The 13,028-nt window shown below is 36.9% G+C and overlaps 1 protein-coding gene across 1 annotated transcript in view; it reads left to right on the forward strand.

Moving 5' to 3' along the window:
* Positions 1-13,028, forward strand: part of DNAJC2 (DnaJ heat shock protein family (Hsp40) member C2) — a 30,668-nt gene that overhangs the window by 10,148 nt on the left and 7,492 nt on the right. Inside the window, exons 4-10 of the mRNA XM_018047263.1 lie at positions 2,760-2,858; positions 3,797-3,938; positions 5,593-5,673; positions 6,572-6,637; positions 6,958-7,049; positions 7,127-7,248; positions 7,644-7,793. Coding sequence (XP_017902752.1) covers positions 2,760-2,858; positions 3,797-3,938; positions 5,593-5,673; positions 6,572-6,637; positions 6,958-7,049; positions 7,127-7,248; positions 7,644-7,793 — 752 coding nt within the window. The remainder of the gene's footprint in view (positions 1-2,759; positions 2,859-3,796; positions 3,939-5,592; positions 5,674-6,571; positions 6,638-6,957; positions 7,050-7,126; positions 7,249-7,643; positions 7,794-13,028) is intronic.

Consider the following 13,028-nt stretch of genomic DNA (forward strand, 5'->3'; position numbering starts at 1 on the left):
CATCCAAACCCACAGAATATCCACCACCAGGAGTGAAAACTGTGGCTTTTAGGTGATTGTGAAGTGTTAGTGTAGGGTCATCAGTTGTAGCAAATAGTGGGCATTCCCTGCTAGTCCAGTGGTTAGGACTCAGCACTTTCATTGCCAGGGCCTGGGTTTGATCTCTGGTTAGGGAACTGAGTTCCCACAAGCCGCATGGTACAGCCAGATTTGAAAAAAAAAAAAAATCCAGATAAAAAAAAATAACAAATGGACTGCTCTGGTGAGAGGAGTTGATAAGGAAGGGCAGAGGGTCTGTAGGTCTGTTAATCACCCTCTTAATTTAGTTGTGAATCTTAAAACTAATTTTTTAAATGTGGCCAGAAAAGCTTTTAAAAAAACCCAAAGCTACAAATCTCATCTATGAATGTATTGAATAATACCAAAACCAAACAAAAACAGTTAATAGCAAAATGAATTCAACAATATGTTAAAAGAATACTGCCCATGAATATTACTCTTAAGGAATATATTAACAAAGCTAAATCTGCTTATATTTTACATAATATTATCAATATATCAATGTGATGTCCTAAGAAGATAGTGAAAGTACATATAGTACAATTTAATATTCACTCCTTTTTGAGAAATAGAACTTTGAAAAGAAATATAATTAATTTCTACATATTTCAGATTTCACTGCCAGCAAACTTTTAACTGTGTGATATTCTCATAAACACCCATGAGGGAGTCTGCCAATGACTTTTATGCTATTTGGAAGTTTGGGTCAGTGAATTAAGATGTTAAAGGAGAGAGAACTATTAGAAAGAAATATATTATTTATAGGTAATATATGAAAGTGAAAGTCGCTCAGTCATGTCCAACTCTCTGCTACCCCATGGACTATGCAGTCCATGGACTTCTCCAGGCCAGAATACTGGAGTGGGTAGCCTGTCCCTTCTCCAGGGGAGCTTCCCAACCCAGAGATCAAACCCAGGTCTCCCGCATTGCAGGTGGATTCTTTACCAGCTGAGTCCAAAGAGAAGCTGTAGGTAACAGGATCTGTCTAAAAACTAAAAGAGTTGAATTAAGTAGCCAAGTGCAAGAAAAATAAACAAAAATAATAGTTTCTGGAAGGGACCATCAAATATATTAGAAAGATAGAGTCATTTTAAAGATAATCCCGTGACAAGAATAGCCAGAAACAGACCTTGGTAAAATTTACTGAGATAAAGGAAGCCTCACAAATTAGTAGAGAAGGGAAGGATTATTAGATAATATTAGGACTTTGAAAATTAAATAAGCTTTTCAATTTTGACCATAGAAGATACTCAGATAGAAACATATCAAACTTCTGAAGAATGAAGGACCTCCTTTATAAGTACTGTAATACAATATAAAGGAAATGGTCAGTAAATATGAATTAATGAACTGAATGTTTTTTAAAAACACAAGAATGGTCACAGCAGCTGGGGAGAGCATTAGCATCAAACATGATGGACTAGGAGAGGCAGCATACAAGCACAGGCTCTGGAGTCAGGCTGCCTGGATTGGAGCCCGATTTGGCCAGGACTTTGGACAGGTTGCACAGAGGTAAAGTAAGTGGTATTTAACCTCCTTGTGCCTTATTTCCTCATCTATAAAATGGAGAAACTAATAGTACTTTTCTCAGAGAGTTACTGAAAAGATTAATTGATAAATAGTGCTGGCACCCATTAAATGCTTAATGGATATTAACAGCTAGCCATTATTCATTGTAAAATGACTCACAGACTAAGAAGAAAAACTATGATAGCTCTATATTACTCCATGAGTAAGGGATGAAAGATAGAAACAACCACAAAAATTTTTTTGATCTCCTTGAGCACCAGTGATAATGATGTTTTAAACGATTGGATCAGTGCTCTTGAGGTTGTGGTGAAAAGAATGTTAACACAGGGGTTGCAGTGGTATAACTTTTAGAAAGGGACTTGTTCATACATTTCACTCACTGATATACTTCTCTAAGTATATTCTGAAAAGAAAGAGTCATAAATATGAAAAAATACTTCTGTACAAAATGATGCATATTGAAGTAGCTTATAGTAGTGAAGAATTGGAAACAATCTATAGTAAATACCCAACAGTAGGGAAATAGTTGAATAAGTTATGATAAATCTACTTGAAATACTGTACTAAATAGTTGTTAAAATTTTCTGAAGTGTTTGTAACTGCCTGGAAAATGGAACTGCTGTAATGCTTAGTTGAAAAAAATCACAACTTAAATTGGTATATATAATATGATTATACCTACATTTTTAAAGGTATATGCTTAAGGGCGAAAAAGTCTGTGTGGAAGTACACCAAAATATTAACAGCAGTTGTCTTTTTGGGTGCTGGCACTTTGGCCAGTTCTTGAAGTTATTTCAGGGTTTCTCAGGTGGCCCAGTAGTAAAGAATCTGCCTGCCAATGTGGGAGACACAAGAGACTTGGGTTTCTGGATCAGGAAGATCCCCTGGAGGAGGAAATGGCAACCCACTCTAATAATCTTGCTGGAAAATCCCATGGACAGAGGAGCCTGGCAGGGTGCAGTCCATGGGGTTGCACAGTGTTGGACATGACTGAGCACACACACACTAAAATTATTTCTCTGTAATTTCTTTTTAATAAGCATATGTTTTACTGTGGGAGAAAATATTTTTAAACTAATATTATGCTTTTAAAAATGGCTCTGCTTAACTGATCTTCTTTTTTAATTTTGATGACTAAAAGGACAAGTTATCCAAATCTTACTTTGTAGATAAAGCAATGGTTTTAAAACATCACCCGGACAAACGGAAAGCAGCTGGTGAACCAATAAAAGAAGGAGATAATGACTACTTCACTTGCATAACTAAAGGTAAGAAAGCGGATTAAGAGTTGGGAATTTTTAATAGTGAAGATTATTTATTAATTGTTTGGATTAGGTTTCCTATGTAGACTGTAGTTCATTTATACCATAACATTTAAAAACATTTTTAATTAACGTCTGGTTATTTGTGGTCATCTCCCCCAGAGTCTTACTTTATAAAGTGAGCTTCTCCCAACCAACAGCATCAGCAATACCAGAAATGCAGCTTGTCAGAAATGCAGAAGTTTTGGCCATGCCCCAGACCTACTAAATCTGAATCTGCATTTTTAACAAGATCTGCAGGTGATTCTTACGAGAAGCTTATCCTGGAGTTACTTCATATAAGTGCTGTGTTTAAGGTTGAGGCTACTAAGATCTTTTTCAGTTTCAGACACTTTATGGAATTAAATTGTTCAGATATTTTGCTTATTTAAAGGACCCACAACTGTCAGTGGCTATTTACATAGCCATAATTTACATAGCCATATTTACATAGCCATTTACATAAGCAAACTAATAGAGACAACAACCATTTCTAAATGTTTCCTTAAATGTGATTTTTTATTTTGATGCGAATTTTTTAAAAACTGGATACACACTTTTCAAACTTATCTTTATTGGCTCACTCTTACACAGTGCTCAGGATGCCAGAGATCCTTTGTTTTTTTTTTAACAGCCTTGGGATCTGACAGTTAATTTTCTAGCTATTTCTTTTTCCTCAGTCATGCTTTCTTCAAGATTGAGTGTTTACTGTTTTGTCCTTTCTTTTCCAGAGGAGATACTTACAGAAGTTTTTAAGTCCAGTTGCAACCAGTAGTGCCCAAGCTATTACTGAAGTCCTCCCCTCCCCATAAGCACATACAACTTTTAAGTACAAAACATAATTTTATTTTAAGGAAAAAAATGTAGCATTATGGTGATATGACCTTTGATTTTTTTTTCTTCAGCTTATGAAATGTTATCTGATCCAGTGAAAAGACGAGCATTTAACAGTGTAGATCCTACTTTTGATAACTCAGTTCCTTCTAAAAGTGAAGCAAAGGACAATTTCTTCGAAGTGTTTTCCCCAGTGTTTGAAAGGAATTCCAGGTGAGTTATGGCATTCCCTTGTGATCATAATGCTTTACTGGCTGGCTTCTTACAGTTGCAAGTTTCTGTTTTTTCCCTCTAACAATAGCTTGGTTCTCTTCTTCCTCCTCCTTTACAACATTGAGCTCCTCTGGTGAACTTACTATAATTGTTTGTTATATTCTCTAAACAGTTCTTCCTTCCTTTAGTTAAATTAACTCGCAGGACATTTTTCTTTTAAATTTCCTTTGGGGGAAAGAATAGTGATTGACTTTATGTAGTGCGATGCTGATACTTAGGTGACAGTGATTTCCCATTTTCTCCTTCACCTTTGTTAACAGGTACACTACTACATTTGGTCAGTTTTCATTTAGGAAAAAATTTTATTCTATTTTTGAGCATATGGTTATCGTAAGGTTCTCTGACAAAGGCTGAATTTATATTTAAGATTTAGTCATATGTAGTTTATTTAATTAAAATCAGTTTCAAATTGTGTGAACCAGTAATCTACATTTTTTTGCTTCCATCTGCACTGGAAGGTTTCCTCAGCATATCTTAGCTGCATATTGGAATCAGCTGGGGAGCTTGAACAGTTCCTGATGCCTGGGTTCCACCTGGAGAAACTGTGATTTTAATCTAAGTTTTAATCCAAGTGGTTTGGAATGCCTATAGGTTTTTTAATGCTCACAGGCGATTTTGATGGGTAGCTAAGTTTGGGAGAAGGCAATGGCAACCCACTCCAGTACTCTTGCCTGGAAAATCCCATGGATGGAATAGCCTGGTGGGCTACAGTCCATGGGGTCGCTAAGAGTCGGGCACGACTGAGCGACTTCACTTTCACTTTTCACTTTCATGCATTGGAGAAGGAAATGGCAACCCACTCCAGTGTTCTTACCTGGAGAATCCCAGGAACGGGGGACCCTGGTGGGCTGCCATCTGTGGGGTCGCACAGAGTTGGACACGACTGAAGCGACTTAGCAGCAGCAGCAGCAGCAGCTAAGTTTGAGAAGCACTTTGATTAGTGGTTTGATACAGCCTACTATTTCCTACACCCTTTCTCCTTACCTTTGTTTTGTGGTTTAAACAAAAAAAAATTAAGGTTGTTAAAAAAAATTAGTGTATTGTATTCATGTGTGTGTGTGGAACAGTGCATCAAGTTGGAAGAACAGGTCAGTAGCAGTCTCAGGGTCCTTCCAGAGTTGGTGGGTGAAGTGCTAAACCTACAAGTCTGATTCTTAAGGGGGAGGTGGTAGAGATGAGGAGTTGGAGATCTATTCCCTCTGAGGATTCACGTTTCTTAAAAGGCTCAGCCTGTAGGTCACTTCTGTACTGCCTGTACTGCAGGACTAAGTGAGCTTGAAACGCAGCACTAGAGTCTGTTTTTCCTGGCCACCCTGGCATCTTCCACAACCTTGTAATTTACAGAACTGAAGATAAGCTGAGAGTGAGAACACTGCTCCATTGTTTTATCCTGCACCCCATCCTCCCCTTGCCCTCCCTTTTACTGCACCTGTATTGCCCATCACAGCACTCCTGATCCCCCTGCTATGTCTCTTAGTCACGGAGGACATAGGGCAGGGAGATTGTAAGGGATTGATAAAAACTTTTTTAACAAATCAGTTGTTGAATGTTTGTACAAAATGTTTTTAGCTTTCCTTTTTTTTCAATATTTCAGGTGGTCAAATAAAAAAAATGTCCCTAAACTTGGTGATATGAATTCATCATTTGAAGATGTAGATGCATTTTATTCTTTCTGGTGAGTGAATACGTTGTTTCTCCAGTGCTTTCATTTTTTTAAGAAAAGTAATCAATAAGTACTTGATTGACTTTTATAAATTAATTGATGGATGGGAAAATCACAGAACCTTCACTGAACAAAAGGAGGACTCTCTTAAGAAATCAAAGTTTCCACAGAATGCTGTATTATCCCCTGTGTAATGTTTAGGTTTTTATGATTATTTTTTCAATCTGTTTTGTATCAACCAGATTTCTAGATGTCAAGCACACTATAGCAATAAAAAAAATGAAAAGGAATCATTTGAATTCAGTAAAAAATAATTTTTCATTTATTTTTTAAAGTTATTTGAATATATGACAAAGGAAGACTGTAGTCTCTACCTGGTTCACGAATTTTAATACATATTGCTCATTTTCTACTTTTATATTATGTGTGCTATATTTTCTCATTAAGTATCTGGTAAATATGAAAACAAAATCACTGTAAAACAGAAACAACAAATTTAGCTCTGTCAGTTGTAGTTGCTCTTACCTTCGGAAAATACAGACTAGGTAAAGTAACCATTACTAGGTGACCTTAAAACTTGACAAACCTAGTGGAGGTGAAGGCAGGGACAGCTTGTAACAAGTCCCAGTCAAGAGTAAAACCTGATATACAAAAGAGATAGCAGGAAGCTGGATTTTGATTTGGGGCTGATAAGTATTTTAGACTTTGACTACAAATACAGCATCGTTTTAAAAAGAAGAAGAAAAAGACTTGAGTATAGTATGATTTCAGTATCAGAAAAGAGGGGAGGGATCTATTAAACTCATCCACTTGTCATTAGAGTTTCTTAAAATTTTATGCCCCTAACTTAATTTTAAAAGGAAGATATTTTTCATTTGTTTTAGCTTGACTTTATTTCTGTTTATATTAGGTATAATTTTGATTCATGGAGAGAATTTTCTTATTTAGATGAAGAAGAAAAAGAAAAAGCAGAATGGTATGTATGTAAATCATTGATAAGACATTTCTTTGGTTCTTTGGTATTTGTGATGATATAAAAATGCACCGTGTATATTTTCTTTCATATTTGTCTGTGTATCCATTTTAAATGACTTTTTTGATATTTTGAGATCCCATTTCACAAGTTAAGCTTAATAGTGCTAAATATGATATGCTAATGAAATTACTTATGAAATTGTCAATAAAGCTCAAGTCAGCAAATTCTTTTTCTTCTGGTTGCTTAACTAGTTTTATTTATAAAGTGTTACCATACCATCTATAAGCAATAGCTTGTTTGCAATATTTCCTATTTAATAGCCGTGACGAAAGGAGATGGATTGAAAAGCAGAACAGAGCAACAAGGGCCCAAAGGAAAAAAGAAGAAATGAACAGAATAAGAACATTAGTTGGTAAGTGTAACTGACGAATTTTTAGAGTTCTTTAATTAAATGTTAGACATTCAAAAGATTTAACTTTTTTTTGGTAGATAATGCATATAGCTGTGACCCAAGGATAAAAAAATTCAAGGAAGAGGAAAAAGCCAAGAAAGAAGCAGAAAAGAAAGCAAAAGCAGACGCAAAACGAAAGGAGCAAGAGGCTAAAGAGAAAGTAAGATGACATTTGATAAGTTGGACTTTAAATGTTCATAATATTGTCAGTCTTCAGATCTATTTTAAACACTGAATCTGTCAGTAGAGAACTAGGTGCTACTATGAATGAATCATGGCACTTGGCACAGTTGATACAAGGATCTTCTTTACCACCAAATTCTTACTGGGCAAAAACATGATGTCATATAAATTTCTTAATACTACACTTATTTCTAATATGTCTGTTTTACATTTCTATAAATTTTTATAGAACTTTACCATCTGCTTTTCCTTCAGTCTTGATAAGTTGATGTTTACCTTTCTGTAATACAAGTTACTAAAAATTGTATTTTTTTAGTAAGGTTATAGAGCATTTAAGAATTCTAATTTTATTACAAAATAATTTTATTAAAGCAAAGACAAGCTGAATTAGAAGCTGCTCGGTTAGCAAAGGAGAAAGAAGAGGAGGAAGTTAGACAACAAGCATTATTGGCAAAGAAGGAAAAAGATATCCAGAAAAAAGCCATTAAGAAAGAAAGGCAAAAACTTCGAAACTCATGCAAGGTATGTCGACTGATTGAACAAGCACTACGTACAAGTAAATCAGATTTCTGTTTAAACTTAAAATATTTCTGTACGATAAAAATATAAACTACAAGCTGCATTTTATCTCAAAACATAAATGTTTTAAAATTCACTTTTTAAAAATTTCACACATGCATATTCAGTATGCAATTCTGATAGGGTCGTGTTTTGTTTGTTTGTTTTTAAAATAAGCATTTTGCCTTTTTAAACCTTCAGAGAGAAAAAAGCTTATTATTTTAATACATGTCCCATATTCAGATCTTATTGATTATCTTAACATCTTTTTATACTTGAATTGTTCAAATTAGGATCTAAAAAAGAGCAACAGTGTCAGCTGTGTATCTCCTGGTTGTGTCTGTCACAAGTCCCCTACCATCACTATCTCGCCCCCTTCCCCCAGTTGGAGATATTAGATCATTTGTTCTAAGAATGCGTCACAAATTGGTTTTGTCTGGTTGCTTCTTTAATAGTGTAAAATTAATTTTTATCACAGAAAAAGTTCTTTTAGAAGTTAAACACGGGTTGCTTTTAAAGATCTAAAAGCTTTCATTTTTATTTAAATAAAGGGATATTATTTAGTTCACTGCTGGTAGTTTGTGTTCAAATACAGATTTTACTAAAAATATTGACTAAAAAGGCCCCAAAGTTTTCAAATGTAGTTTTGTCCAAGAGACGGTCTTACGTTTTAAAGTGGTAAAGTTAGAGGCCAGTATTATTTCATATCTCACAGCATCAAATGGATAAATTAATGAAATTCCAAGCTAGAGATTGCGACACCATATACTACACCATTGTAGTTTAATTCAGCAAGTATGTTTATGCTTACTATGTACAGAAAACTCTTTCATGTAACTCTCCAGAGGCTCCAGACACTAGAATATGTATTCTAATATATGGCATCTTAAATCTTCACTTCATAAAATTGAAATTAAAACTGCCCCATCACTAGGCTTTGAAAGACATTTAATAAAAATACAATCTGTCTCTTCAGACTTTTGACAAGCGGAAAATCTAAATAGAAAAAATGAAATGTTTTCCTCAGATTTCACCTAGAAAATTATATTGAGAAGAATGCAGTGTATTATAGTTGTTGAGAGCATGGCCTCAGGGCTAGCAGCTTAGATTTGAAGTCATTCTCTACTTCTGTGTCCTGGTTTGGTTCTTAGGAGGTTCCCTCAACCTATTTGTGTCTCAATTTCCTCACCTTTACAGTAACTGAAATAATACCTAGAAACAGTTATGAAGATGAGAGGAGATCATTCACATGTAGCACTTGTTAGATTTGGCATAAGGAGAACTGAATTAAAAACTTTAAAAGTTAGTTAGAAAATAGAAAATTTTAAAAGTTCTTAGAGATGGTACATAAAAGAGGGTTAAAGTTCTGGCCTTTGGTAACTTTATATTATTGCTCCTTTCCAGCATAAGTTCTTTTATTCACTCATCAGATATCTGATAGGCACTAAGTATGTGCCAAGCAGTTACAACTGATGTTGATATAATGAAAACACAGTCTTTGCTTTCAGGAATGCACTAGTTAATGATGGAGAATGACCAAAAAACAGGCAATTGAAATACTTAAAGATGAGTACCAGGTTGAAAAAGTACCAAACAGGTGGTTAAGGAAGGATTTTTGGATCTAGTGGGATTTAGTCAGGTGAAGCAGTGTGTATATGGGATTAGATGAGAGAGATCAAGGAGCCACTGACACATCCATACAGGAGGTTTGATGAACCAGAGGTAGCTGAAGGAGAGGTCAGGTCTTAAAGGACATTGCTAGTCTAAATCTGATCCTGAGTCAGTTTTGCTCAGGATGCCAAGAGAACACTAGAGGCCGAGAGACAAAAGTCTTTTGCATAATCCAGGTGAGAGGATGGGCCTTAAACTGGTAGAGATGGTGGAAACAGAAGAAGGTAGATGACAAGAACCAACATTTGGAGGTAAGATTGGCTGTTGCCTGTTGGCTATCAATATTGATTATAAGTTGGAGGAAGGGTTAATACGTGTTCTGGTTTCTTGAGTGGAATATAAGATGGTTTATAATATTATTCAGTGAAATAGAAAACAAAGGAATAGGAAAGGGCTTAGGAAAAATTATTTCAGTTTTGGGCATGTTGAGATGAAGATACTCAGTAGGTGACTTTGAGGTACAAGTCTGGCATTTAGCAGGATCATCACAGAGTCATCCACATCTCAGTGGAGAATAGATGAGACTCCCAGGGAGAAAGACTAGAGCAAGGAGTGTAGAGATCGGACCCTGGCAGTCACCAATACTTAAGGTATGGATAGAAGGGCACTGATGGTAAAATAATGATAACACAGTCTTTGCTTTCAGGATCTACTAGTTAATGATGGAGAATGATAAGAAAACAGGCAATTGAAATACTTAAAGATGAGTACTAGGTTGAGAAAGTACCAAACAGGTGGTGTTAAGGGAAGAAAGTGAAAGTGAAGTTGCTCAGTAGTGTCTGACTCTTTGCAACCCCATGGACTGTAGCCTACCAGGCTTCTCCATCCATGGGATTTTCCAGGCAAGAATACTGGAGTGGGTTGCCATTTGAAGGGAGGGAACAAACAACAGGGAAGAAACACAGCCCCACCCATCAACAGAAAATTGGATTAAAGATTGAGCATAGCCCCGCCCATCAGACCAGACCCGGTCCTTGTCTCCTCCTGCCCTGCCCCAAGTCAGTCTCTTGTCAGAAAGCTTTCTTCATAAGCCTCTTATCCTTATTCACCAGAGGGAAGACAGAATGAAAACCATAATCACAGAAAATTAACCAAACTGATCATATGGACCACGGCCATGTCTAACTCAGTGAAACTATGAGCCATGCCTTGTAGGGCCACCCAAGATGGACAGGTCATGATGGAGAGTTCTAACAAAGCGTGTTCCACTAGAGAAGGGAATGGCAAACCACTTCAGTACTCTTGCCTTGAGAAGCCCATGAACAGTATGAAAAGGCAAAAAGATACGACCCTGAAAGATGAACTCCCCAGGTCAGTAGGTGCCCAATATGCTACTGGAGAAGAGCAGAGAAATAACTCCAGAAAGATTGAAGAGACAGAGCCAAAGCGAAAAAACACCACCCAGTTGTGGATGTGACTGGTGTTGGAAGTAAAGTCCGATGCAGTAAAGAACAGTATTGCATAGGAACCTGGAATGTTAGGTTCATGAATTAAGGTAGATTGAAAGTGGTCAAACAAGAGATGGCAAGAGTGAATGTCAACATTTTAGGAATCGGGGAACTAAATAAAATGGATGGGAATGGGTGAATTTAATTCAGATGACTATTATATCTACTGCTGTGGGCAAGAATCCCTTAGAAGAAATAGGCTAACCCTCATAATCAACAAAAGAGACCAAAATGCAGTACTTGGGTTCAGTCTCAAAAATGACAGAGTGATCTCTGTTTCCAAGGCAAACCATTCAGTATCACAGTAATCCAAGTCTAAGCCCCAACCGCTAATGCCAAAGAATCTAAAGTTTAATGGTTCTATGATGACTTACAAGAGCTTCTAGAACTAACATCCAAAAAACATGTCCTTTGCATCATAGGGAACTGGAATACAAAAGTAGGAAGTCAAGAGATACCTGGAGTACCAGGCAAGTTTGGCCTTGGAGTACAAAATAAAGCAGGACAAAGGCTAACAGTTTTGCCAAGAGAACACACTGGTCATGGCAAACACCATCTTCCAACAACACGAGACATCTCTACACATGTACATAAGCAGATGGTCAATACCAAAATCAGACTGATTATATTCCTTGCAGCCAGAGATGGAGAAGCTCTATATGGTCAGTGAAAAAAAGACTCGGAGCTGACTGTGGATCAGATCGTGAATTCCTTATTGCACAATTCACACTTAAATGGAGAAGGAAATGGCAACCCACTCCAGTATTCTTGCCCGGAGAATCCCACGGACAGAGGAACCTGTGAGCTATAGTCCATGGGATCGCGAAGAGTCAGACACGACTGAGCAGCTATACACACACACAGAGAAAACCACTAGACCATTCAGGTATGATCTAAATCAAATCCCTTACGATTATACAGTGGATGTGACAAATAGATTCAAGGGATTAGATCTGATAGAGTGCCTGAAGAACTATGGTCAGAGGTTCGTGACATTGTACAGAAAGCAGTGATCAGGACCATCCCCAAGAAAAAGAAAAGGCAAAATGGTTGTCTGAGGAGGCCTTAAAATAGCTGAGAAGAGAATCGAAAGTCAAAGGGGGAAAGGAAAGATATACCCATCTAAATGCAGAGTTCTAAATAGCAAGGAGAGATAAGAAAGCCTTCCTTAGTGATCAGTGCAAAGAAAGAGAGGAAAACAATAGAATGGGAAAGACTAGAGATCTCTTCAAGAAAATTAGAGATACCAAGGGAACACTTACATGTAAAGATGGACTCAATAAAGGACAGAACTGGTATGGACCTAATGGAAGCAGAAGATACTAAGAAAAGGTGGCAGAAATACACAGAAGAACTATACAAAAAAGATCTTCATGCCCCAGATAATCACTATGGTGTGATCACTCACCTAGAGCCAGACATCCTGGAATGTGAAGTCAAGTGGCCTTGGAAGCATCACTAGGAACAAAGCTAGTGGAGGTGATGGATTTCCAGCTGAGCTATTTTAAATTCTAAAAGATGATGCTGCAAAAGTGCCACACTCAATATGCCAGCAAATTTGGAAAACTCAGCAGTGGCCATGGGACTGGAAAAGGCCAGTTTTCATTCCAATCCTAAAGAAAGGCAGTGCTGAAGAATGTTCAAACAACCACACAATCACACTCACGCTAGCAAAGTAATGCTCAAAATTCTCCAAGCGACGCTTCAACAGAACATGAACCAAGAACTTCCAGATGTTCAAGCTGGATTTAGAAAAGGCAGAGGAACCAGAGATCAAATTGCCAACATCTGTTGGATCATAGAAAAAGCAAGAGAGTTCCAGAAAGACATCTACTTCTGTTTACTATGCCAAAGCCTTTGACAGTGTGGATCACAGCAAACTGGAACATTCTTAAAGAGATGGGAATACCAGACCATCTTACCTGCCTCCTGAGAAATCTGTATGCAGGTCAAGCAACAGTTAGAACCAGACATGGAACAGACTGGTTCCAAATTGGGAAAGGAGTACATCAAGGCTATATATTGTCACCCTGCTTATTTAAGTTATATGCAGAATACATCATGCAAAATGCCAGGCTGG

Source organism: Capra hircus, chromosome 4 (assembly GCF_001704415.2).
Source record: "Capra hircus breed San Clemente chromosome 4, ASM170441v1, whole genome shotgun sequence".
Lineage (NCBI taxonomy): Eukaryota > Metazoa > Chordata > Mammalia > Artiodactyla > Bovidae > Capra > Capra hircus.